Source organism: Ranitomeya variabilis, chromosome 4 (assembly GCF_051348905.1).
Source record: "Ranitomeya variabilis isolate aRanVar5 chromosome 4, aRanVar5.hap1, whole genome shotgun sequence".
NCBI lineage: Eukaryota > Metazoa > Chordata > Amphibia > Anura > Dendrobatidae > Ranitomeya > Ranitomeya variabilis.
This window is the reverse complement of record NC_135235.1, coordinates 647,608,365-647,636,333: the sequence shown is the minus strand read 5'-3', so window position 1 is coordinate 647,636,333 and position 27,969 is coordinate 647,608,365. Positions and strand designations below refer to the sequence as shown.

General features: G+C 43.7%; 2 protein-coding genes across 2 annotated transcripts in view; one reads left to right on the top strand and one right to left on the bottom strand.

The window, feature by feature from the left end:
• Window positions 1–27,969, bottom strand: part of LOC143767410 (uncharacterized) — a 599,249-nt gene that overhangs the window by 132,592 nt on the left and 438,688 nt on the right. The window lies entirely within an intron of this gene.
• On the top strand, window positions 769–27,212 carry LOC143769278 (uncharacterized). The gene is made up of 7 exons (XM_077257788.1): window positions 769–822; window positions 9,523–9,672; window positions 9,800–9,979; window positions 10,062–10,185; window positions 10,269–10,366; window positions 10,946–11,036; window positions 24,990–27,212. The coding sequence occupies exons 1-7, from the start codon at window positions 796–798 to the stop codon at window positions 26,096–26,098; spliced, it is 1,779 nt and encodes a 592-aa protein (XP_077113903.1). The 5' UTR covers window positions 769–795; the 3' UTR covers window positions 26,099–27,212.

The following is a 27,969-nucleotide window of genomic DNA, read 5'->3' as shown; positions in this document are numbered from 1 at the left end:
GCTCCATACACCTCATACACACACGGCTCCGCTCCATACACCTCATACACACACAGCTCTGCTCCGTACACCTCATACACACACGGCTCTGCTCCGTACACCTCATACACACGCGGCTCCTTTCCGTACACCTCGTACACTCTGCTCCACCCACCCTGTAAGGCTACGTTCACATTTGCGTTGTGCGCCGCAGCGTCGTCGCCGCAACAAAACGCATGCGTCGTGCGGCCCTATCTTTAACATTGGGGCCGCATGGCGCCGCATGTACATGCGTTGTCATGCGTTTTGGTGCGTCGTACGCCGCATGCGGCGTTAGGGCGCACCTGTCAGGGCGCAGCAAACGCAACATGTTGCATTTTTTGTGCGGCGCCGACTTTTTAAAAAACGCATGCGTCGTGTTTGCGTCGCTTTTGCGTCGTCGATGCGCTTTTTTACCATTGATTTGTATTGACAATGCAGACGACGCAAGTACTTGCGTCGTGGTGTGTTGTACGACGCATGCGTTTTCTAATAAAAATGCCAAACATCGTCTAGACTTTGGGGGGGCGCATGCGGCGCAAAACGCTGCGTTTTTGTTTGCGTTGTGCGTTGCAGCGCCGACGCTGCGGCGCACAACGCAAATGTGAACGTAGCCTAAACCCCTCCTGACTCCACACAGAAACTTCCCCTCATCCAGCACCATGACAACCAGCACAGCAGAGTCCTGCATACACTGAAGCATCTGATCATGTGACCCCCTGACTCCTCCCCTCCTGTGACCTCATCCCAGGTCCTGTGCGCACAGAACAGCCATATATGTGGTGTGCGGCTCTGCAGGTGGAGGTAGGTGCTGGAGATTCCCCATTACTGGGTGTAGGGGACATTAACCCCTTTAGTACTTTTGTTCTCTGCTATTGCTGTGGAGTCAGTATAAAATGAACCGACTCCGAATCCTAAAATATATAATAAATTGGGTACAGTAGTACAAATCAGGATGTGCTATAAATGTTTTCATAAGAATTTGGCAAAGTTATGAAATGTCCTATAAATGTCTGTTCTATTCCTGATCTCGGCTGTTAGGCTACTTTCACATTTGCGTCGGTAGTCGCCCGTCACAAAGCGTCGGCGCGACGTACCGACAGAAGTTTGTCCTTTCACATTTCCGTCTGTAGTCCCGGGGAGGAAAGAGAGTGAGTGCGAGATTTCCTGCTGGGCATGCATAGTCAGAAACACTGGATACAACGTACAGAAAAACGTTTCCTTGAATGTTTTTTTCAAAAGACAGGCCGTCACATTTCGCAGGATCCAGTGCCCTGTCGGACAAAACGTGAGTACATACGTCGCTAAGGCTGCTTTCACACTAGCGACGGGCCGACGTAGCGACACATGCTGTGAAAGAAATGGCCGACGTGGGCAGCGGAAGCAGTCTTACGACGCTTCCGCTGCCCCATTGCAAGGTCCGGGGAGGAGGGGGCGGAGTTTTGGCCGCGCATGCGCAGTCGAAAATGGCAGACTCAACGCACAAAAAAAGTTACATGTAACTTTTTTTGTGGCGGTGGTCCGCCCAAACACGACGCAACTGTCGCACGACGGTTGCGACGTGTGGCACTGCGTCGCAATGCGTCACTAATAAAAGTCTATGGAGAAAAAACGCATCCTGCGGGCAACTTTGCAGGATGCGTTTTTTTCTCCACAACGACACATTGCGAGGTGCAGTGCCCGACGCTAGTGTGAAAGTAGCCTTATACAAGACTATGGGAAAATGCAGGATCCTGCATTTTCAAAAATCGACGAATTGCGATGGCAGAGGAAAGACGGAAATGTGAAAGTAGGCTTAGGCTAGGTTCAGATTGCGTTAGGGCAATCCGTTTAGCGCTAAGCGCTAGCGGATTGCGCTAACGCAATGTCTTTTTAGGGGTCGCGTTAAACGTCCCCGCTAGCGCAGATCCCCGATCTGCCAGAGCGGGGAACGGACCTCGGGCGCGCTGCGGACGCTGCAAGCAGCGTCCGAGGCGCGCCACAAAAGAACGGCACATCGCTAGTGCGTGCCGAAAATGGCACGCGCTAGCAATGCGCTTTAACATTGCTGGCAATGGGAGCGCTAACAGACGCGTTGCACGGCGTTAATTCCAAACTAAAACGAAATGAGAACCTAGCCTTAGTTGAGATGAATCTGTGCTGCACTTTATGTAAATACTCAGTAGTGACCAGTGATGTGGAGTTGGAAGTCAGAGAAATTGAGGAGTCGGAGTCGGTGGTTTGGCTTACTGACTCCACAGACCTGTGTGTGAGGACTTGTTTTTGCAGGTTATAGGTTGCTTATATAATGGAAGTATATTGGGCTACGTATAAATGTTAATATCTCTTCAAGGGGAACATTTGAAGATATATATCACCTATAAACTACATTTTTACTCTTCGCCACGACAGCACCCCACTGGAGAGAGGGATCCGCCCCGCAGGAACAGGAAACCTATTGAGAAATAAAATGGGGCGGTCCGCCTCTCCTCCTCAGTTTAGGTTTCCTGTTCCTGCAGGAACGACAGGATTTCTATGAAGATAAAATACCTGGGCATGCAAGCCGCCTGTGCGGTGTCTTTTAAGAACGGCAGGGGCTGCAGTCCAGAGGCAGCGTCGGGGGAGATCCGTTTGACGGCTCCCTCCTCGCCTGACAGAAGCCCGGATGATGACCTGGTCCGGGTAGGGCCGCCGGGCATCATTTCCGAAGCAGGTGGCAATAGCAGGCGCCGGAATCCTCGCTGATCAGGTGAGGACAGCGTTCCGGAAGTGAGTCCGGGGCCCGGACTGCGCACGCGCCGACCACCACCAAGGATTTACCCGGAAGTATAGTTTGAACTTCCGGACTATCCAAGCTGCGGCCGGCGGCGGGGGGAAGGTGCGGTCCTTGCGCATGCGCAATATGGAGGACGCTTAGGCGCCATATTTAAATCAAATGAGCGCCACTATCTGGCGATGTAAGATGTCATCCCCAGGTGCCATGGACCCTGAAACAGGAGACCAAGTACCCCCTGCCAAAGATCGTCCCAGCAAAGGATCTTCAGACACCGGTCATAAGAGCGGTTCGGTGGTCAGATCCAGGACAGGATCTCGGGCTTCTGATCCGGTATTATCAGCTTCACTGGGTGAGTGTGAGTGACTCTACCTATTAAGCTAATGCTATTTCCCCTCTCTCTCTCTCCTCCCTTCCCTCCTTCTCTCAGCGCACGGGTCAGGGTAAAAAACGTGAAAAAACAAAACATAAAGAATGTGCTCTATGTAGCCAGCCCCTACCCGACTCATACCCCAAAAAACTTTGTCAAGGCTGTATAACTGAAACCACACAAGGAGCGGCAATGTCCATTACGGACTTGCGTACCATTATCAGGGAAGAATTAAGAGCTATATCCCAAGATAAACCGCATAAATCCAAACCCAAAATACCGACACCCTCGTCAAATTCAGACAGTGACCAGGTTGTGTGTTCAGACGCCTCCCTATCATCATCATCATCATCATCATCTTCATCGTCTGAAATTGAGGGACGTCCTTGCTTCCCGGTGGAAAGTGTGGACAATTTAGTGAAATCAATACGAGACACTATGGGGTGTGAAGAGACAAAAGGAGCACAAACCACGCAAGATATAATGTTTGCGGGTTTGGCAGAGAGAAAAAGGAGATGCTTTCCGGTCATACCGGCAGTAAAAGCGTTAATAAAAAGGGAGTGGGAAAAGCAAGATCAGAGAAGCTTTTTACCCTCATCGTCAAAACGAAAATACCCGTTTAGTGACGACGAGCTTCTCACATGGACAAAAGTCCCTAAAGTTGACGCTGCTGTAGCCTCTACCTCGAAGCAGTCAACTTTGCCTGTAGAAGATGCGGGACTGCTCTCGGATCCTCTGGATCGCAAAGCCGAGTCCTCCCTAAAAAGATCCTGGGAGGCAACTACGGGAATATTTAAGCCAGCAGTAGCAAGCACTTGCACAGCCAGATCAATGCTCATATGGATAGATCAATTGGACCAACAAATTGAGAATAAAACCCCAAGAGAGAAATTACGGGCAGCCATCCCCTTAATACGGGGTGCAGCAGCCTTTATGGCGGACGCATCCGCAGACTCCCTTCGGTTAGCGGCAAGGTCTGCAGGCCTGGTAAACAACGCAAGGCGTGCACTATGGATGAAAAGCTGGAAGGGCGATGCGCAGTCAAAATCGAAAATATGCGCCATCCCATGTGAGGGTGAGTTCCTCTTTGGCAAAACTCTAGATGACATACTAAAGAAGGCGAAAGACAGGAAAAAAGCTTTTCCTGACTCTTCCATTCCTTTTTATAGGAGAGCCTTCAAAAGGAGACCGTTTGGCAAAAGAAAGCAAACGGATAGGTCTACAACATGGACCGCTAAAGATGAAAAGCAGAGAGGTACCATGTTCAGAAGACCCAACCCCTCAAAAGATAACAAATACTGAGGATATACCAGTTGGGGGTAGACTGAAGTTTTTCACTACTCAATGGGAAAAGATAACATCTAGCTCGTGGGTTTTAAATATCATCCGAGATGGAATTAAATTAAAATTCTCTCGTGTCCCCCACGAGTCTTATATTATAACATCTTTCAGCTCGCCTATACAGCAACAGGCGTTAGAGCTTGAAATTCAAACCCTATTATCAAAACGGGTCCTAGTCCAAGTTCCGGTGGGACAGGAGGGTAGGGGGTTCTACTCTCCCCTATTCTTAATTTCTAAGCCCGACGGTTCTTTCAGGACAATCATTAACCTTAAAAAACTCAACTTATTTATCGAAAATTATACCTTTAAAATGGAGTCCATTAGATCCACCATAAAGCTCCTCTTCCCAAATTGTATGATGGCGGGCATTGATCTAAAGGATGCTTACTATCATCTCCCTATTCATGATAGATACCAAAAATTCCTCAGAGTGGCGGTAAAAATCAACAACGAGGTTCGTCACTTCCAGTATGCGGCTCTGCCCTTCGGCCTCTCAACAGCGCCGAGGATCTTCACCAAGATAATGCTAGAGGTGATGTCCTATCTTCGCCAGAAGGAAACTTTGATTGTGCCCTATCTGGATGACTTTTTGGTAATAGGAAATTCAGTTACTCAATGTTCTGATCGTTTAGCTCATGCAATTTCCTCCCTACAGGACCTGGGCTGGATAATCAATACCGAAAAATCCAGACTCACTCCACTTTCCCGTCAAGCGTTCTTGGGGTTCCATTTAGACTCTATATCTCAAAAGTGTCTTCTACCACAGGTAAAAATTCAACTGATCAGACACAAAGTCCTAGCTGCAATAAACAAACCACGTACATCCCTAAGACAGGCCATGTCATTATTAGGGTCTCTTATCTCTTGTATACCTGCAGTAAGATGGGCTCAACACCATACTAGAACACTGCAACATCAAGTTTTACAAGAGGATAGACGGTTATTGGGTCACCTAAATACAAAAATAACCTTATCTCAAGAGGTTTTAACTTCCTTAGAGTGGTGGCTAGACTCAAACCATTTGATGAGTGGGGTTCCATGGGTAATAACACCATCTCACATCATAACCACTGACGCCAGTCCTTATGGTTGGGGCGCTCATATGGGAAATGATTACTGCCAGGGATTATGGAACATGGAGGAAAGCTGCAGCTCCTCAAACTTCAAAGAGCTAAATGCTGTAAAATACGCCTTATATCATTTCCTCCCACAGCTTCGGGGGAAAGACGTCAGAGTCCTGTCCGACAACACCACCACGGTGGCGTACCTAAACCGGCAAGGAGGTACGAGATCAGAAACTCTGATGTCTTCTGCTACAGAAATTTTAAACCTAGCAGAAAGTCATCTAACATCCCTTACTGCATTGCACATAAGAGGAGCAAGCAATCAGCAGGCGGACTTTTTAAGCCGACACACCCTGAGACAAGGAGAGTGGTGTCTAAACCAGCAAATATTTCTGGACATAATATCTCTTTGGGGCCGTCCTCAGATAGATCTTTTCGCCACAAGAAAAAACAGAAAAGTCCGGAGATTTGCTTCTCTATATCCAGCGGATCACCCGGACATTCTGGACGCTCTCCAAGCCCCTTGGCAGTTCAGTCTGGCGTACGCGTTTCCTCCGATCATATTGCTACCTCAAGTTATACGCAAAATCAGAGAAGAAGGGGCGAGAGTTGTACTGATAGCTCCATTCTGGCCCAAGAGACCATGGTTCTCATGGCTACAGACTATGTCGGTCTCAGATCCTTGGGTCCTCCCCTCAACGCCCAACCTTCTCTTCCAGGGTCCGTTTTTCCACCCTCAGGTGGACAATCTCCACCTGACGGCCTGGAACTTGAGAGGCAGATGCTAAGATCGAGAGGATTCTCGGGGGGTTTAATTGATACGCTTCTCCATAGTAGAAAACCCTCCACCACAAAAATTTATACAAGAGTATGGAGAAAATTTTTTCAATTCCATACATCTACCAACACATCAGAGATTCCGATACATTCTATCCTGGAGTTTCTTCAAAAAGGGAGAGAACTAGGTCTAACTGTAAACACCTTAAAGGTTCATGTTTCAGCACTAGGAGCCCTCTATGGCCATAACATTGCGGGGGATAGATGGGTATCCAGATTTATTACGGCCTGCGAAAGAATGAATCCAGTTAACATACCTAGAATTCCACCCTGGGATTTAAATTTAGTCTTACAAGCCCTAACAGACTCTCCATTCGAGCCAATAGACTCAATACCAATCAAATGTTTATCACTAAAAACGGCCCTCTTGGTAGCACTGACTTCAGCTAGGAGAATCAGTGACATCCAAGCACTCTATAGATCCACCTTTTTTGTTAACTTTTCAGGATAAGTTAATTCTTAAACCAGACCCTTCCTACCTACCCAAAGTAGCGAAAAAATTCCACAGGTCACAAGAAATAATCTTGCCCACTTTCTTCAGTAATCCCTCCACTCCTGAAGAACAAAAATATCACACTCTAGACGTTAAAAGAGTAGTGTTAAAATACATTGAAAAGACCAGCAGCTGGCGACAGAGTAGGGCTCTGTTTATTTCCTTCCAGGGAGTCAAGAAGGGTCATGGAGTAACAAAAAGCACCTTATCCCGGTGGATCAGAGAGGCTATCAGACTGGCTTACTCCGCGAGGAAAGAAATCCCTCCGGAAGGCATAACGGCACACTCCACCAGAGCGATGGCATCCTCCTGGGCAGAGAGGGGAGACGTCCCGATTGAAACTATATGTAAGGCGGCAACGTGGTCAAATCCTTCTACATTTTATAACCACTATAGGCTAGACCTATCGTCAACTTCTGACCTAGACTTTGGCAGGACTGTCCTCAGCACGGTGGTCCCCTCCCTAGGTGATGGTCTCTGAAAGATCTCCAGTGGGGTGCTGTCGTGGCGAAGAGTAAAAAGCCGGATTACTCACCGGTAATGCTCTTTTAGTGAGTCCACGACAGCACCCTCTTACATCCCTCCCTATATTAACATAATGCATATTATTGGAGTAAAATCCTTTTAATCATAAGCAAATAAGTTTAAAGAACGAAATAAATGATATTTGCCTAACACTGGCGGTCCTCCGGGTACTCTGAAATCAAAACTGAGGAGGAGAGGCGGACCGCCCCATTTTATTTCTCAATAGGTTTCCTGTTCCTGCGGGGCGGATCCCTCTCTCCAGTGGGGTGCTGTCGTGGACTCACTAAAAGAGCATTACCGGTGAGTAATCCGGCTTTTCAATGAAGCAATGACTGCCACCTGCCCACAACTGTCGGATACAGGCAATGCCATGTGGAAACCATAATTAAAAGGATTTCCTGACATTTAGCTGAAGCGGTACAACATTAATGTACCACATTGTAACCACGTATAAGAGCGACCATGACAACCAGCCTTCTGGTAGCTTTGTGCTGTTTTGTACAAGATAATGCTTATAAGGCCTCAAAGTGACCAATCAGAGCTCAGCTTTCATTTTACCTCAGAAGTGTAAGAAGTGACTGCAGCCTCCATCTCCTTCCTGTCAGTCGAGTATTCTCTGTGGAGGACATTTCTGTTGTATGTGAGTGTATAACATGTTATAATGTGATTATAGAGGCCGATGTACACACAGTATGAGTTACACAAACTGTTTTACAAGCTATTTTACAGACCTTCCCTAATTCCTCTCTGGCCTTGCTGTTACAATTGGGAAACCAACCTGTTTTTCAGTTTCCTCTTAGATGCTTGGTTAATGTATATTTCCCCAGTTCTATTCTATGCCTCCTTTAGCCAAACTCCAAGCTTAATTTGAGACTGGAATGCTGTTCGAGATTCCCCTGTAGTGGAAACTTTTTTTTGTGTTCGTGCGATATATTTGTGAATCATTGTCTTAGATTATATTGTTTGTTCACCTCTGTTTGTTAGTTTTAAGGAGTTCTAAAGAATGCAATAAAATAGCCACCGTCATACTTCCAACGGCAGCCCTGTAGTCTGAACAAAAATACTTGTCTCAGTTGACAGTGTAACTGTATTTTTAACTTGATATCCTAATACCAGAATAAATCCAACACTTCCTAATAATCACTGATTGCAACAAATGACCCAGGTGTGGGTAAACCATAGGTAACAAAAGAAGTGTAACAAAAATATCTGTACATTAAAAGAATCTTTTTATTAAATTATATTTTAAAAAAAATAAGTTTTATAAAAGAAAGGTGCAGGAAGAGATAGAGAAAGAGGGACTGGAATTTGTAAGATAGTTTTGGCCTTGAGGTAAATTTTTATCATTTTTAAATTATGCTTAAATACATTATACAGGACAAAGATACACAGTAAAACAAATTTCATTAAATGTAAAAGTCCTCAATAGAGTGATGAGAAATCTATGTAAAAATACAAATAATTTCTGATCAATAACATCTATTGCACAGAACCCTAAAGACAAGTGCATACCATGGTAGTATTGTCCCCTTGTTACCTTTCAGTTCAAGCCACGAAGAGTTAATATAAAGTGCTTAGTAAGTGCATCTGAGGTAGCTGTAGGTTAAAACATAGTAAACAATTATGCACGTGTGGAGACAATATTATATACTCTAGATGTGGGTTGTGACAAAAAAGGGGGAGAAAAAATGTGGCACAATGTTTTTACCTGAAGTTATCGGCGATGTAAAGTCAAACACTCCGGTCATTCTGCCCCGACGCGCACATTTCGCCCTGCTTCTTCTGCAGCAAGTCCCATCAGCCGCTGCCTCAGTTATCAGTTGAATATAACTCTCATTATTCTCCCCTGCTTGCACTGATCGCCGGCAGAGCAGGAGAAAATGATGAAAGCTGTCTTAAGCATCCGGCATCGGGGAACAGCACTTACTGTATCGCTGCTTCTCAGTCAGGGGTATTTCCAGTTAGTTTGTTTCACAGCAAAAAAAATGTGCCATACCTATGGGCAAAATAGGGAATACAAAACCTACACGTTCCATTACCTCACGTTTCCCTTTATTTTCTTCAGTAATTGTGTTATTACATGGGATCTTTTATATTACATCATCATCTTCTTCCCCTTCAGGTTCTTACAATATTGGATCCCCTCAGTGGAGATCATCTATATAAGAGAATTTTCCTGATTGACCCGTCAAGGATGGATAGGGACAGGGACGAGATGGCGGAGAGGATATTACACCTCACACTAGAGATCCTCTTCCGGCTTACTGGAGAGGTGAGAGATTCTGATGACGTCACTACATCATTCTTATCTATGGGAATGACAGATGGACCGAACTGGTGAGGTGAGGACTCTGGAAATGTCTGTAGTGAGATTTATTAATGTGTCTCTCCAAAACTAGGTTTACAAAGTAGAGAAGAAGACCTCTATTGAGCGCTGTCAGGCCCCTGTGTCTGAGGGATGGGGAAGACCCCTGAGCCCAAACACAAGGCCTTCATCTCACCCCCTGATACAGGAGGACATCAATGACCAGAAGATCATAGAACTCGCCTACAAAATAATAGAGCTGCTGACTGTAGAGGTGACACTGCTGGGAATATTGGGACATTATATAGTAACGCTATGGAGGGATCAGGGGATGACGGTATCATTGTTTGTGTCAGGTTCCTATAAGGTGTCAGGATATCGCCATCTATTTCTCCTTGGAGGAGTGGGAGTATTTAGAAGGACACAAAGATCTGTACAAGGACGTCATGATGGAGGTTCCCCAGCCCCTAAATTCACCAGGTAATAGACAGGACTAAATACACACGGCCTATAATTATTTGTATGTAAAGAAGGAATTTAGTCCCTGTATGTGTTTCCTCCAGTTCTGTCTAGCAGGAGGACAACACCAGAGAGAAGTCTCAGTCCACTTCTTCCACAAGACTGTAAACTGGAAAATCCAAATCTTCCTCAGGATCATCAGGTAGATGCAGTGAAGGTGTCAAGAAATTAAATCTTGACTGGTTAAAAGTCCTTTGTAATGTTGTTTTTTCATACCCATAAATAGCATAAAAATGAATACATGTCAGCAGTTGAATCTTTTCAAAACTAATTTTTATAATAGTCCACCTTCGGGGGCATCGGCATGTGGTGATGAAGGACAAGAAACCTCTGATATAGTAATTTGAAAAGGTGATAGCAAGTTGTGTCCTAGAAGAAGGTGAACAAAAAGCCAAACTTGAGTTGTCAGTGGGTTACTGAGTACACAAATTAATAGCCAAAGCCACCCTCCACTCAAAATAACCATATCATATGTGTGTGGCAGAAGCTTAACTTTCTCCGCTAATACAATTTGTAGCATGACTAGCCAAACTGATTATTATTATTATAAATGTGTATGATGTTCTTGAGTTCTTATTGAGCCATCCTCACATAACTATGTCTAACTCCTTAGAATCCTGTAGACTTTTATTTGAAGCTACTACTGCTGTCATTTCATTTTTGGTCGTCTTGCTAATTAATGTTCTGTGTTTGTCTGTGACTTTTACAATATTTGTTTCAGGGTGAAGATCTGACCCACATTAATACTACAGAGACATATGTGAGCGAAGATGAGCAACTTAAAGAGGAGAATCCTACAGACAACCACTCAGGTGAGTAGTGACCACTAGAAGTCATATATTCTACCCTCTCATTGGAAGCTCCAATTTTGTGCAGATTTGTACACTCTGTAATCTGTCAGTGTTTGAGCCAAAATACACATTAAATTGAAACTTTCACCCCCAGAAACGATTATCTGCAGATATAGTTCTAATCTGTAGGTAAATAGTGTTTATGAAGCCAACAGTTTCCTTTTACATATAGACACTTATAAATATCCCGTGTACTGACAGAATATAGGACATGGAGATAGATACCGAAGTAACAAAGCAAATAATCTTCTTTGGAAAATGGTCGTAAGTGCTCTGTGAGTCAGGAACTGGGAACTGTGAGGAAAAGAAGATGGTAGATTATTATTAACACACATAAGAAACCTAAAGGCAAGCGTGAAAGACGAGTATTACCTTCCAAATACAAGTGATGTCCTCAGAGGATACCTCACCCTGCAATGTAATTCTGAAACTGGATGGGGTTATATACGACTTTACTGGTTACAGATTATCTTTTTGGTACCTGTTGTGTTTCGCTGGCTGTGTTGTTGGCCATGTTTCCATTTTAACTCTCTTGTTGACAACCTTTGGCTCAATTCCTGACTACATCACTACTGACACTATTTTATTACTATATTGGATATAATGGCGTGGGTTGTTTACTGCAGTAAACATGCAAGTTAATCATAAAGTTCAGCAGATTTCTTAGTGCTCGTTCAGACATCAGTTTTTCATGTATGAGTTGTATCCGTGTTTTCACAGATAGCTGTCGTAATACTTATAGTCTATGGGGCTGTTCAAATGTTTGTCAACTTTTGTCTTCCAAGTGGTCTGCACCAAAACACTGAGACATGTTGTCACGGGTTTACAGCAACATACAGGAGCCAGAAGACCACAGCGTCTGATTTCTCTTACTCCTGCACTGATTAGAAGCACTTCACCTTCATCTTAAACCTTGTAAATTTCTTTTAGCAGTGCAGGGGTTAGTCTCAGTTGAGAGCTCCTGGAAGCTTTCCTGTGTTAAGACATTCAGCTGTGCACTATTAGCCACTCCCATCTTCTATATAAACTGGGTTCTGGCTGGCACTCACTGTCAGAATTAGCTTTTGCTGCATGGCTGGAGGTTGTTGGTGGCTATTATTGGAGAAGGCCTTTGATGGATTTATCTGTGACTGTTGCTAGGTTTTAGGTGTGTGATTATTCCCTTTCTTCTCCTACTTTAACCCCATCCTCCACTCCTACCTTTGTTGTTTATTTATGTGTATTTGTATGATTGGTATTATCCTTTATCCCTATTCGTATTACCTTGTTAGTCTGGATTGGTGTATTACGGTACACTACTACTCCCCTCTTCCCTGGGTGGGGAAAGGGAACAGACTGAGTGCCGATTCAGGAGCTAAGGCAAGGTACGTGGCCCCAGCGTCTTCACTATCAGAAGTAATCCGGAGAACAGGGCAAGCTAGAGCGCCCCTAGCATTAGGGACAGGGAAGGAGCCCCCTGACAAGAGTCGTGACACATGTCTAATTTTGATCTAAGTCCCGGATCAAACTCACCAGTGTTACTCTATGGGTCCGTAAAAAACTGTACAGCCCTAGGATGCCGTCTGTTTTTCACTCTATAATCATATTGGTTTGATAGGAAAAGCGTGAGAAAACTTCTTATATTAAAAGAAAAATAACTATTAAAACTCTAGCACATGGACCAAACCCTAATGAAAATGTGATCCAAAACACTGATAAAAATAGGTCAGTTTTTTTGGCGTATGAGAAAAATTACTAATGTCTGAATGAGGCATTAGCATCTCCACCTCTGTCCATCAATCTAGTGAACACCAACGGAATACGGTTTAGGAAATACAAGTTTTCTATACATGATCCTAATGCAACCAGGCTATGTCCAAAAACAATGTAAATATTACTCACTTAACTTAATACAAAAATAGATAAAACCCACTGGTGCTCTCAGGTAAAGAGTATAGGCTAGAGCCGCTGGTATCTAGACAGATTTTGTGCCTGTTCTGTCAAAGTGAACGTACAGATGTATAATAGGTAGAAAGATACCGCGTTATAGCCCATGATATGAGATCTCCAATCTCTATGCGTCCAATCTTAGGTGAACTCTAGGAGCAAATGGGGTGATAGCATACAGAAATATATGGTTGGGTGGCCCCCCTGGTTATGTATATAGATCCATAAGTTTGCAGTCTCCAGTGAGTAAAACGGTGATCATATGTAGCCTACTTGAATAGCGATGAGCACGATACACGTGCTGGAAGTCCAGTGGTGATGCCTGCTTTGGATGATGATGAGCAAGGTACACGTGCTGGAAATCCAGTGGTGGTGCAGGATTCTTGTGGAGGGTGGGGCGGCGATAGACCTGGAGAGCGTCCTTCCATGGCTGCAGCTTCCCTCCGTGTATCGAAGCAGGAGACCGGCGGTGAATTCCGACCTGGAAGCGCCGCCGTGCAGTGGTGAGGTTGACGGGGGCGTGGTCTGGATGACGTCACCAGAACTATGTAACTGGAGGGCGGGAGGGCCAGTAAACCGATGCATTTCAAAGGACTCGGTCCTTCATCAGGGTTGCTGTCCGTACCTTGGACTATTCATGTACACATAACACCCCCCCCCCCCCCCGAAAATTTAATCCAGTGTCCTACTGATTAAACCGATACCTTTTGTTGTGTTATGCACCTGGATTTATTGAGATGATTGGAGAGTCTGCATATTGAATAATACGTATGTGTGCCAGAAAAATAAGAGTATGAATTTAATGGAAAAATAACTGTGCGCCCTTGCAAGTCAACCTTCATAATTCAGTGCTCAAACTGCATATGTTGGTTGTAAGGCCAGCGGTAGTGTTTGTCTCCCCATACTCTGAAGTGACCTGGGGATTTTAAATAAAAATGAATTAAGAGGTATGTGTCTAAAAAACTATTTTTATTTTAAATACTTAAAAAATGTTTCAAACACGTAGGCATGTGTTGAAAGTGCATTTCATAGAAATAAATATTGGTAGTGCAAGTTAATATACTATATTTATTATTCAAGATTAAAAAAAAAAATTTAGTAAAAAAAATGCTCTTTTCTAAAAAAATTTTTTAGTTAATCAGAGGTTGTTCTGGACCCTGAGTAGTTTGAGATTTGATAACTACTATAGGACGGTTATGATCCCTAAGAATCAAAAAATTAGAAAAAAAAAGTATATATTTTTTTTTATAGAAAATGCTAAAAGGCGTACAGCTCTCTCATGATTAGAACCCCCAGGGGCCAAACCATCCAGTGTAAATATCCATTTAGATTCAATTTGTGACATTTGTTTTAAAAAGTCACCTCCCCTTATATTTTGACGGACAATTTGAATACCGCAAAAATGAACCCCTTTAGTGGATCGATTATGTTTATCCCTGAAATGGCATGAAAGGAGATGCATAGAAAAACCCTTCTGGATGTTATTCAAGTGTTCTTTAACATGGTCCATAAGCCACCGCTTGGTGCGGCCTGTGTATATTTTGTTGCATGGACATCTAATCATGTAAACTGACCCCACAGAAAAACATGAAATGAGGGCTTTGATCTTGAACTCCTTAGTTGCGTTGGAGTCAGTGAATGTGATTTGCCATGTTTTTTTTTTTTTTTAAAGGTTGTGCGTATACAGCACGAACATACTCCACATGGTGTAAAGCTTGTAGGTGGCATATTGATAGTTTTTAAAGTGTGTATCTGCTTTTTGTTCACCCTTTTGGTTGTAGGAGCTATGAGGTTGCCTATCATCTGGTCCTTTCTGTATACAAATTTGGGGTAAGCAGGCAAGTGTTCCCCTATCATTTTGTCCCTTTGGAGAATGGACCAGTGTTTGTGAAGCCACATAGCCACATTGGTAAAGTGAGCGTTTCAATGCAATCCTATGGCGGCGGAATCGCTGCGATTCCACAGAAATGATGAACATGCTGCGGATTTTACCGCTATGCAATTCCGCAGCGGGAAAATCCACAGCATGGGCACAGCAACTGCGGAATCCCATAGGATTGCATGGGAATTCACTTTTTAAGCGTTTCCGCTGCGGCAAAAACGCATAAAAAATGCACTGTAGGCACATAGCCTTAAACAACACAATATAACTCCAAGTCAATCACTTTTGTGAAATCAACCTGTCTAGTTATGAAGCAACACCAATTGTAAATCAATTTCACCTGCTGTTGTGCAAATGGAGCAGACAAAAGGTAGAAATGATAGGCAATTAGCAAGAGTTTTTCTGTAGAGGTAACCACATACCATTTCTCTGTTTTCATTTCGTTGGCTATTGTTTTGGTCACTTTTGCATTTTGCAGCTGTGTCTGGTCAGCACAGTGTCCAGAGCATCGAGCACATACCAGGAGACAGGCCAGTACTCCAGGAGACGTGTAGTGGGCCAAATGAGGGCAACAAGCCAAGTGGTTAACTCCAGGCACAGGTCACACTGAACAATCTGCAGCATCTACACCGTTCTCTGCAAATCTCACAAAAAGACTGCTTAGCGAAGTCTCCATACAGAGAGAGACTCCAGCATGTCTCTCTCTCAGCAACAGTTCACATTTTGGCTGATCAATCACCAGCAGCACACTCGACCCTGGTCCATCCAGCAGACTGTCACTTTCTCAGGAGACTGCCACTCCATGAGTCTACTTCCTGCTTCTTAGAGCTATACACACACACACAAATATATATTTAGTTACTTAGGGGTTCTATCAAGCCACAAGGGAAGGGAATAACCTTTTGCAGATCATTTGATATTTTTTTTAGATTCCCAAGTGCCTCAATATTGATGATAACAGCCACAATTTGTTATTGCAAATTCTCATATGAAGTTTGTGGTGCTGTTTTTATGCAGAATTTTAACTCAAAGCCATGAGTAGATGATTATTGAAGGAAAAAACCTACAAAAAATGAAGTACTGGTAAAATTCATAATGTTTATTGGTAATACATAAAAAATCAAGAATAATATTTTTTTAAATTACACAAAATCATAATTCTAATATTTCTTTGCACAGCACTTTATTCACCAATTATGTATATGTTCATCCAATAATGCTCTTCATTTGATATTTATTTAACTGATTGGGCATTTACCATATTTTGGATTTTTTATTTTTCATTATATATATTTTTATCATCTGTATAGTCACACACTGGCAATTTCACTTGTTTTTCATCTCCTCTATTTTTTTGTGTAATTTAAAAAAATATTATTCTTGATTTTTTTTTTTTTTATGTCTTAGGCTGGTTTCACATTTGTGGTTGTGTTTGCAGCGTTTTTGCCGCAATTTTCCGCATGCGTTGTGTATTCCTATCTTTAACATTAGGGATGCAGGTGTCTGCGTTCGGTTGCGTTTCGCCGCGTTTGACGACGCATGCGTCGTTTCGTCATCTGCGGCTTGGCGCGGTAAACGCTACATGTAGTAATTTTAGAGGCGTTAATTTGACGCCTAGAAACGTATGCGGTTGTTAGCGGAAGGAATGCGGCAAAAAAACGCATTGCTGTCTATGTGAACGCATGCTTTGCACCACAGGAAAACATGTCTAGACACTGATTAGCCACCCCCCACATACAAACTGATAAGAGGAGGAAGTGGGCATTGGCAGGTCACTATACAGCAGACCAGAAGCAGGAAAGCACGTTGGAGGAAACAAGACTCAGAACAATGTGAGTATCAAAGCCAATGTCTGTATTTTCTATTTTCTGTCTTTATATGTCCTAATCTCTAATTTTTTTTTCTGCATGCATCAGAATGTCATCTTCTTCTGAGGAGCAAAGTCCCGGGCCTGCACAAGGGGAAAATGTCAGTGAAGTGAGTACTCACCTCTTCAGATTGGTAAGTATTCACTGTCACATCTACACATGTGCCAAATTTTTTTTTTTCCTTTTTTTAGATCAGTTCTTCCACTGTGGCAGAGGCTGAGCAGGAGCAGCGCTGAGACGCTCGGATGGCAAGGCGGCAGCGTGTAAGTATACCTGACTGACTGTTTATTGTATCTTGACTTTACTATTCTTGAATGTTCATTTCTTTACTTTCCTCTTTCTTTACCTTTTTCTTCTTGACTCCTTTTTTTTTTCTTGACTTTCAATATTCATGCCAGTTTTCTGTCTCTGTCTTCTTTCTTTTCCTTATGTTAATCTCTCCAACATTAATGTCTTTATTTATTTTTTAGGTTCCAGAACGGGATGAGGACCTCATTGACAATGACATCCTAATCTCCCTGGTCCATGAGCGAGTCCCGTTGTGGGACACCCGGGTTCCGCAGCACTTGGACAACGTGACGATCCAGCGGCTATGGAATGAGGTAGCCAAAGCGATGTGGGATGGTTGGGACAATGCCCCGACTCGGGTCCGAAATGCATTTTGTAAGTATTGCAATACGGTGTGCTGCAGCAGTGACCTTGGCCGTGATCACACAACTGTGTGTGATGAGAGAGACAGTTGTGTGATCACGGTCAAAAGTGCATTGTCTAACCATTATTTATATTTTTCAACAGTGCTCAAAGTCAAAACACGTTGGTGTTCGATGAAGGATCGCTTCAACAAGGACCTTCGTCAAGAGAGATGGGTTCCTCGTGGTTCTGGAGCAAGGATCCGCAAATACAAATATCACCGCATTTTTGAGACCAGTCCTTGCTCAGAGAACGTACCGTATATACTCGAGTATAAGCCGAGATTTTCAGCCCAAATTTTTGGGCTGAAAGTGCCCCTCTCAGCTTATACTCGAGTCATGATCGGCGGTGGGGTCGGCGGGTGAGGGGGAGAGAGGCTGTCGCATACTCACCTAGTCCTGGCGCTCCCCCTGCCTGTCCCACGGTCTTCGGTGCCGCAGCTCTTCCCCTGTTCAGCGGTCACGTGGGACCGCTCATTAAAGTTATGAATATGGACTCCACTCCCATAGGGGCGGAGCCGCATATTCATTCCTCTAATCAGTGGTAACGGTGACCGCTGACGGAGGAAGAGGCTGCGGCACCCGGAGACCATCTGTCCGGGATAAGGAGCCAGGGACGCTGGGAGCAGGTGAGTATTACATATTTACCTGTCCCCGTTCCACACGCCGGGCGCCGCTCTGTCTTCCCGTCCTCTTGCTCTGACTGTTCAGGTCAGAGGGCGCGATGACGTACTAGTGTGCGCGCCGCCCTCTGCCTGAACAGTCAGTGCGGAGAGACGCCGAGACGGGACGCTGAGGAGCTGCAAGCAAGAGAGGTGAGTATGTCTTTTTTTTTTTTATTGCAGCAGCATTATAGATGGGGCACAGCTTTCTATGGCACATCTATGGGGCAATAATGAACGGTGCAGAGCATTGTATATGGGGCACAGCTTTCTATGGCACATCTATGGGGCAAAATGAACGGTGCAGAGCATTGTATATGGGGCACAGCTTTCTATGGCACATCTATGGGGCAAAATGAACGGTGCAGAGCATTGTATATGGGGCACAGCTTTCTATGGCACATCTATGGGGCAATAATGAACGGTGCAGAGCATTGTATGTGGGGCACAGCTTTCTATGGCACATCTATGGGGCAACAATGAACGGTGCAGAGCATTGTATATGGGGCACAGCTTTCTATGGCACATCTATGGGGCAATAATGAACGGTGCAGAGCATTGTGTATGAAGCACAGCTTTCTATGGAGCATCTATGGGGCCATAATGAACGGTGCAGAGCATTGTATATGGCACAGCTTTCTATGGAGCATCTATGGGGCCATAATGAACGGTGCAGAGCATTATATATGGCACAGCTTTATGTGGAGCATCTATGGGGCCATAATGAACGGTGCAGAGCATTATATGTGGCACAGCTTTATATGGAGCATCTATGGGGCCATAATGAACGGTATGGAGCATCTATTTTTATTTTTGAAATTCACCGGTAGCTGCTGCATTTTCCACCCTAGGCTTATACTCGAGTCAATAAGTTTTCCCAGTTTTTTGTGGCAAAATTAGGGGGGTCGGTTTATACTCGGGTCGGCTTATACTCGAGTGTATACGGTAAGTATTTTTGTGGTATAATGGGTTGTGTTGGATTGCCTAATCTGTATTTTTCTATTCCACAGGAGTTGGCGCTTTACTATTGTAAATGTTTTGTATTAATGTGTTTTTTCTTCTTTTTTCACAGCACATGGAGCAGCACTCTTGACCCTGGTTCTGGAGCGGTCCTTCGTCAAACAGCCATGGACCCGTCCCAGCCTTCCAGCAGCGCTGCAGCAAGTGGGCCTGCCACACAGACTGGAGACCAGGAAGCTGGTCCATCAGGTGTTCCCCTGTCCCAGTAATCTGTCTCTTTTTTTTGGGGGGGGGGGGGGGGGGGCTCTTCCCGACAGCGGCAGAGGGCCTCGGACAGGTCACTCATGCCCGAGTTTTTGCACTTGAGCTCGGTCTTTCATGATGGACTCAAGGCGATGGGTGACCAACTGGATACTGCCATTAGCCATATGAATACACATATCCAGGAGGTCACCAATAGCCTTGACCAAGTGAAAGCCGACCTCCAGAGGCCAGCACATCATTTTTTCAACCAAATTGAACAGGTCACGTTGGAACACCTTACTCCTGATCTCCAGCTTAGTGTCATGCAGGCCTGCAGGCTATGCAGCAGAGTCGGTATTTTCAGCAGACAGTGGCTGCATATCCACCTGTGCCAACACTGTCACGCTTTACCTCAATGCTGAGCTCTGTTGCATACCACTGCATGGCTACCTCCATTCCAAGCACTGCCGGACACCACTACAGCACCATGCCGAGTGGTGTTACACAGCCCACCGCCACCACCATGACAACTGCTGCTCCTGCTTAGACTTCCTCCACCATGCTGCAGCAGGACCCAGGCATGGCCTTCCGCTCCACCACCACCACGATGCAGCAGGACCCTGGCATGGCCTTCCGCTCCACCACCACCATGATGCAGCAGGACCCAGGCATGGCCTTCCCCACCACCATGCAGCAGCAGGACCCTGGCATGGCCTTCCGCTTCACCACCACCATGATGCAGCAGGACCCAGGTATGGCCTTCCGCTCCATCACCACCACGATGCAGCAAGACCAAGGCATGGCCTTCCCCAGCACCATGCAGCAGCAGGACTCTGGCCTGGCTGTCCGCTCTATGAGCACAATGCAGCAGCCGTACCCTGACAGGTCGCCCACCGAGGCTCCCCAGACTTAAACGGAGATCCCAAATAGGGAAAAATAAAATAAAATAAAAAGCAGCAGACTATCTGTATTCCTCCCCCCTCACCTCCCAATGTGTCTGTAAGGTCAGGTTTGTCTCACCCTTCCAGTGTGTCTCAGCCCTCTCATGGGTCAAGCCCCATCCCCGAACACCCAGACCCCACTACTTTAATTGCCCCTTCTCCTGCCATCCCTGCGTCGTCCGCACTTAGCCAGGCCTCACAGCCACACACCCCCCAGTTCCGTCACTCTACCCCAAGCAGGCGCAGTTACATTTTTTTTTATTTGGTTAAAAAATAAATAATAATGTTTTTTGCCCCCAATATTGTTTGGTTATTTGTGTATTTCGCCGCCGGCAACACACACTATGCGCCTAATAAAACACTACGCCGCACACTATATTTTTTTGCCAACTCACAGCTCCAGTAGTTATTAAGTACAAGACAGCAGCTTTGTGTGTTTAGTATAGAGCTATGAGGTGGAAAAAAAATATAACTTGTATTTTCTCCATAATCTCTTCAGTCTGATTAATCTGTGTCGCAGACAGAAGAGAAAATGGCGGTAATACAAAGCAGAACTATACTCAACAGGTCATGTGTCATAAATAGTGAGTTCATGATGCACAAAACTCTGCGTCTTGAACTCATTATTTATGACACCTGACCTGGTGAGTAGAGAACTGCCTTGTATAACCTCCATTTTTTCTTCAGTGTACGTAATCTATTTCACACAAACCGAAGAGACGATGGAGTTCATACAAGGCATATCTATACTCACCTGAAGATGTGTCAGAAATAGTGAATTCATGAGGCTGTTATTTCTGCATCATGAATTCATTATTTATGACACCTGACTTGATGAGTGTAGATCTGCTTTGTATTATACCTCCATCGTCTCTTCAGTCTGCGTCCAATAGATATTGCAGAACAGAATCAGGATGTAATGACGTCAACTACCTTAACACTAACAACATAAGTGGTTTTTAGATGATATACATAGGAGACTCGGTCAAGATATCAAAATACGAAGTTTATTAACAAAAAATATTAGTAACATTTAAAACCTAACTGGTACAGACCCAAACCCAACAGGACATTTTACACAATATTGTCTTGCCATGCCACACGTCCAATATCAGAATCAAAATAGGCAGCAAATTGGTCCCGCATGTGGCCAACTTCAACAGTTGACCGCAGCGGGTGATGCTGGTAATCTGGCAATGGGTTTGCAACTGGTTCATCCAGTTCAATGTTGGGTTGCTCCTTAGCCATTATGTAATTGTGGAGAACCACACAGGCTTTGACTACCTCATCGACTGTCTCCATTTTTAGATTAATGGCTGTCCCAAGAATGCGCCATTTTGAGACAAAAATCCCAAAGGTACACTCCACTGTTCCTCGGGCCCTGGTCAGTCTGTAGTTATAAATCCTTTTAGTGTGGTTCAAGTCCCAACTGGAATAGAGCTTCAGTAGGTTTTCACACATCTGAAAGGCCTCATCCCCAACCATAACAAATGGCATCGGTGGGCCTTGAGTGTTGGGAAGAGGTCGTGACAGTGGAAAATTAAAATTTTTGCCATACACACGTCGGCCCGTATCCGAGTTCTTGAAAGTCTGTGAGTCATTGCCACGGCCAAAAGCTTCAATGTCCATGGCATGAAGTACTCCGATCCAGGGTTTGATAATGTGTACAGTATGTGCTTTCCATCCACCGCTCCCAAACAGTTGGGGAAATCACACACACTCCAGAATTTTTCTGCAATTTCCATCCACATGTCCTCCGTGGGTAGGGGTATAAATTCATCCCGGAGAACGTTCCACAAAGCCCGGTAGGTGTCCGCAACTATTCCAGACAGGGTGGAAATTCCAAACCGGTACTGAAAGTGGAGGGATGATAAGCTCTCTCCGGTTGCCAGAAATTTGAAATAAGAATAAAAAAATTTAATTAAAATCAATTCCATTTATGGTGGTGTTTAGCTAAAGACATAAAGGAAAATACAAATAATACATGGCAGACCAACAATAATTATGACTGGCATTTGTTTAGAATTATTACGTACCTTAATATGACCAGGAGACGTTCCTCTGCTAGAATCGCTCTACGGAGCTGGGTGTCCTGTCTCCGGATGGCTCCTTGGACACGACCAAGCAAATCCCGGAAAGAGTCTTGAGACATCCTGGTATACTCCAGGAATTTGTCCTCATTGGCATTAAGCTCGCCATATAGCGTGTGATAGGCTCCACGGCTCTCCCGGAGTTCAATAATGGGATGTCTCCAAAAACGCCGACGCGGTGACCTTCTCTGTCGTTCTCTATTTCTTTGTTGGTCCCAAGCAAACGCACAGGCAAGAAACAGCTTGATGCTTAAATCCAGGTTGAAATAAAAGCTCTCCATGTGAAGATCCATCATGACGCAGGATACAGTAGCAAAATCTGTAGATTTCAGCAGTCCAAGGGTCTATATAAAGATATCCCATAATACACGCCCACTGTAGTCCCATTGGCGGTGTCTGTTTATCTAGATTTTTCTCCTGTTAAATTTTCCACCATGCGCACAGAAAACGCAAACGCATGCAAAAGCGTGTAAACGCCGCTTTTTTTAACCGCATGCGTTACCTTATGCGTCTACAAAACGATGCGTTTGTATGCATTTGCATGCGGGTTTTTGTGCGTTTGAGGTTGCGGATTAAACGCTGCGGATTGTGACGCAAATGTGAAACTAGCCTTACCAATAAATATTATGAGTATTACTTGAGTCCAGTACTTCATTTTTTGTAGCTTTTTTCTGTTTTTTGAAGTTTGCCCTTAAGTAATTGTAGCCTCTCCCTCTTTTCTCTAGAAATTATTATTGAAGGAAGTGTATATGATTCTAGCTTTGACTAAAAAATACCGTATATACTCGAGTATAAGCCGACCCGAGTATAAGCCGAGACCCCTAATTTTGCCACAAAAAACTGGGAAAACTTAATGACTCAAGTATAAGCCTAGGGTGGAAAATGCAGCAGCTACCGGTAAATGTAAAAAATAAAAATAGATACCAATAAAAGTAAAATTAATTGAGACATCAGTAGGTTAAGTGTTTTTGTATATCATGTAGAATCAGGAGCCCCATATAATGTTCCATACAGTTCATGATGGGCCCCATAAGATGCTCCATACAAAATACGCCCCATATAATGCTCCATACAGTTTATGATGGGCCCCATAAGATTCTCCATATTAAAATATGCCCCAAATAATGCTGCACAAATGTTGATTATGGCCCCATAAAATGCTCCATAGAGACATTTGCCTCATACAGTGCTGCACAAATGTTGATTATGGCCCCATAAGATGCTCCATACAGACATTTGCCCCATATAATGGTGCACAAATGCTGATTATGGCCCCATAAGATGCTCCATAGACACATTTGCCCCGTATAATGCTCCACAAATGCTGATTATGGCCCCCCATAAGATGCTCCATAGACACATTTGCCCCGTATAATGCCCCACAAATGCTGATTATGGCCCCATAAGATGCTCCATAGAGATATTTGCCCCATATAATGCTGCACATGGCCCCATAAGATGCTCCATAGAAATATTTGCCCCGTATAATGCTGCACAAATGCTGATTATGGCCCCATAAGATGCTCCATAGAGATATTTGCCCTGTATAATGCTGCACATGGCCCGATAAGATGCTCCATAGACTATTATGCCCCATATGCTGTTGCTGCGACTAAACAAAAAAAAGTGACATACTCACCTCTCGTCGCTCAGACCCCCGTCACTTGCTATAGTCACCTGTCCCCCGTTCCACCGCTGGGAGCCGCTGTATCTTCCGCGTCCTCTGCACTGACTGTTCAGGCAGAGGGCGGCGCGCACACTAATCGTGTCATCATGTCATTGCACCTTCTGACCTGAACGTCACTGCAGAGGATGCGGAAGACGGAGCGGCGCTGACGGTGGAACGGGGGACAGGTGAATATCGCGCACTGCCCCGTCATACTCACCTGCTCCTGGCACGGTCCCTGCACCTCCCTGGTTCTCCAGGCGCCGGCAGCTTCTTCCTGTATTGAGTGGTCGCATGGTACCTCTCATTACAGTAATGAATATGCGGCTGCGCCCCTATGGGAGTGGAGTCGGGTCCATATTCATTACTGTAATGAGCGGTACCATGTGACCGCTCAATACAGGAAGAAGCTGTCAGCGCCCGGAGAACCAGGGACGTGCAGGGACCGTGCCAGGAGCAGGTGAGTATGCCGCTCCCCCTCCCCTGCCGACCCCTGGGAATGACTCGGGTATAAGCAGAGAGGGGCAATTTCAGCCTAAAAAAATGGGCTGAAATTCTTGGCTTATACTCAAGTATATACGGTAAATAAGAATTGAAGCTACTGTAAGTCATGACATCCTTATCCAAGGCCATACTGTTCCTCCCTTCTGCCCAGTGCATGTAGATTTCCTGGAGTATGTGTGACAGAAACCATCTAATACCACTGACCTCTAAACTTCTAATGCAATCTCCACTGAATATTTTACCGGAAATTATTAGTGACAGCTACACTGACATTTGAAGCTGTGAACTTCATCAAGGAAATTGCAAACTGTAAGAATATGGTCTGGTGGCCTGACTTTATGATCTATTGGCTTTTGGTCTGAGATCCACTGGTTTGTTACAACTGTCTTCATTATAATTGATGTTTGAAATATGCGTTGAAATTTGTTTTAAAAAATGTTGTAAATGTAATTGAATACTAAAATGTAATTTTACTCTTGGCAGGTGACTGTGCTTGGAACTCAGAGAAATATTTGACATCTTTAGATTTTAAAGCAGAATTGGAAGTTGTTGTACAAGATGCATATGAAGATAATTACATCATCCCAGATGTACACTCACCTCTTCACAGACCATATCTGCCACTAGATTACTTCCAACAGGTCCCTTCTTATGATTTGTCACAGACTGTTAAGCAAAACAAAAGTCACAGAAGAGGCGTTAAACATTGTAGAGCTATCACAAGAAACAAAGCATATTCATGTTCAATATGTGAGAAATGTTTTTACAAGGAATCGGATCTTGTTATACATCAAAAAATTCACACAGGGGAGAAGCTATTTATATGTTCAAATTGTGGCAAAAATTTTACACAGAAACCTGATAGTGGCAAATGTCACACAGGAGAGAAACCATTTTCATGTTCAGAATGTGAGAAAACTTTTCATCTAAAATCCAACCATGTTGAAACGAGAAGTCTAACTAAGAAGAAGCCATTTTCTTGTTCAGAATGTGGGAAATGTTTTGCTGTTAAAAGAACTCTTTTTACTCATCATAGAACTCACACAGGAGAGAACCCATTTTTATGTTCAGAATGTGGAAAAGGTTTTAAGGTTAAATCAAACCTTGTTACACATCAGAGAATTCACACAGGGGAAAAACCGTTTTCATGTTCTGAATGTGGAAAATGCTTTAATCAGAAGTCGTCTTTTGTTACACATCACAGACGTCACACAGGGGAAAAGCCATATTCATGTTCAGAATGTCAAAAATGTTTTATCCAAAAATCAGCTCTTGTTATACATCAGAGAATTCACACAGGAACAAAGCCATTTTCATGCCCAGAATGTGGCAGAAGTTTTTCTCAAAAAGGAACTCTTGTTTCACATCGAAGAACTCACACAGGAGAGAAACCATTTTCATGCTCCCAATGTGAGAAATCTTTTAAAGATAGAATAAATCTTAATACACACCAAAGAACACACACTGGAGAGAAGCCATTCTTGTGTTTGGGTTGTGAAAAATGTTTTAAGCGAAAATCGGAACTTGTCGCACATCAGAAGTCCCACCAAGATGATCCCATTTTCATGTTTGGGACATGGGAAACATTTTAGTGTTTAGTTAGATCTTGATTGTTCTCAGTTGGAGGAACAACATAATAATCTTGTAATTATATGTTTTAATGGCTAACTAAAATAAAATAAGTGATGTTACAAAGCAAGCTACTTAGGTCTCTTCATCAGGTATGGTATAACAAAGTGTCTGAAGAAACACAAATATATAGCAGGAGATGCTATATATTGTCTTAGCGCAGTTTGTTTTTTTAATGTCCATTTATTATGCCATGTCTCTGCACTTTTTCTGTATATATTACATATGTTTTTTCAGATACTTTATTATACCATGCCTAATGAAGAGCCCTAGTCTTGAATCCTGCTTTGTAACAACTCTTATTTTATTTTTGTCAGCCATTAAAAGGTATGATAACAACAATAATATTATTTTGTTTCTCCCACTGAGAACAATCAACCTGTTTTCAACAGGCTTACACGGCACCAAAACCTTTTTTTTCTTTTAAGTCAGATTTTGTTTCATATCAGAGAATTTCATATTTTTGTATGTTCACATTACACAATTCAAACACGTTCATGTTCTGAAATTAGGAAGTTTTTTTCAAGAACAAAAAACTTAAAACCTCAAAGAACTAATACAAGTAATGTAAAGTAGCCATTTTCTCTTTTTTTTTGTTTTACTTAAGAAGAAATTGGAACAGTTACAGTCAAAATAGTCATGTCATACATGAGAAAAAGAAAGCCATTTAGATCAATAAATGATGAATAAGAAATGTGTGCAAATGAATAAACATCTGTTATTCAAAATGCTAATAGAATTTACAAACTACACCTAAACATCGACCATGTGCAGTGACTATTTTACATTTACATATGTAGCTGTTCTTCAATGCTTAATATTTATTATTAATTATTTTTGTTAAAAATGTCTCTACTTGTTTTTAGGCCTAAATTTTTTAGCTGCTACAATATTGCCTCACAGAATATCAAGTTGAGGGCTTCATTGGATGCTAAACAAGCATCTGTGGGGCGCTAAGGTGTTAACTAAGGTAATGGTAGTGCTTCATATTTGAATGTTCAGTTGCATTAACATAGAGCAGAGTGGATCACTTTAAACCAAAATGTTTTGGTCTCCTCACCTGAGGATGGCTGTTAGGATTTGTATAGTTTAAAGGGAATCTGTCACACCCCGGCATGTACACTCACCGGCCACTTTATTAGGTACACCATGCTAGTAACGGGTTGGACCCCCTTTTGCCTTCAGAACTGCCTCAATTCTTCGTGGCATAGATTCAACAAGGTGCTGGAAGCATTCCTCAGAGATTTTGGTCCATATTGACATGATGGCATCACACAGTTGCCGCAGATTTGTCGGCTGCACATCCCAAAGATGCTCCATACAAGGCAGGATGGATCCATGCTTTCATGTTGTTTACGCCAAATTCTGACCCTACCATCCGAATGTCGCAGCAGAAATCGAGACTCATCAGACCAAGCAACGTTTTTCCAATCTTCTACTGTCCAATTTCGATGAGCTTGTACAAATTGTAGCCTCAGTTTCCTTTTCTTAGCTGAAAGGAGTGGTACCCGGTGTGGTCTTCTGCTGCTGTAGCCCATCTGCCTCAAAGTTCGACGCACTGTGCGTTCAGAGATGCTCTTAGGCCTACCTTGGTTGTAACGGGTGGCGATTTGAGTCACTGTTGCCTTTCTATCAGCTCGAACCAGTCTGCCCATTCTCCTCTGACCTCTGGCATCAACAAGGCATTTCCGCCCACAGAACTGCCACTCACTGGATTTTTTTTCTTTTTCGGACCATTCTCTGTAAACCCTAGAGATGGTTGTGCGTGAAAATCCCAGTGGATCAGCAGTTTCTGAAATACTCAGACCAGCCCTTCTGGCACCAACAACCATGC

Bases quoted from the DNA above. Each gene is read 5' to 3' on its own strand.
- LOC143769278 (XM_077257788.1), top strand. From the start codon at position 796: ATGTGGTGTGCGGCTCTGCAGGTGGAG. The intron at 9,980-10,061 runs GTGACACTGCTG...TGTTTGTGTCAG, and splicing joins TAGAGCTGCTGACTGTAGAG to GTTCCTATAAGGTGTCAGGA. The intron at 11,037-24,989 runs GTGAGTAGTGAC...TACTCTTGGCAG, and splicing joins TCCTACAGACAACCACTCAG to GTGACTGTGCTTGGAACTCA.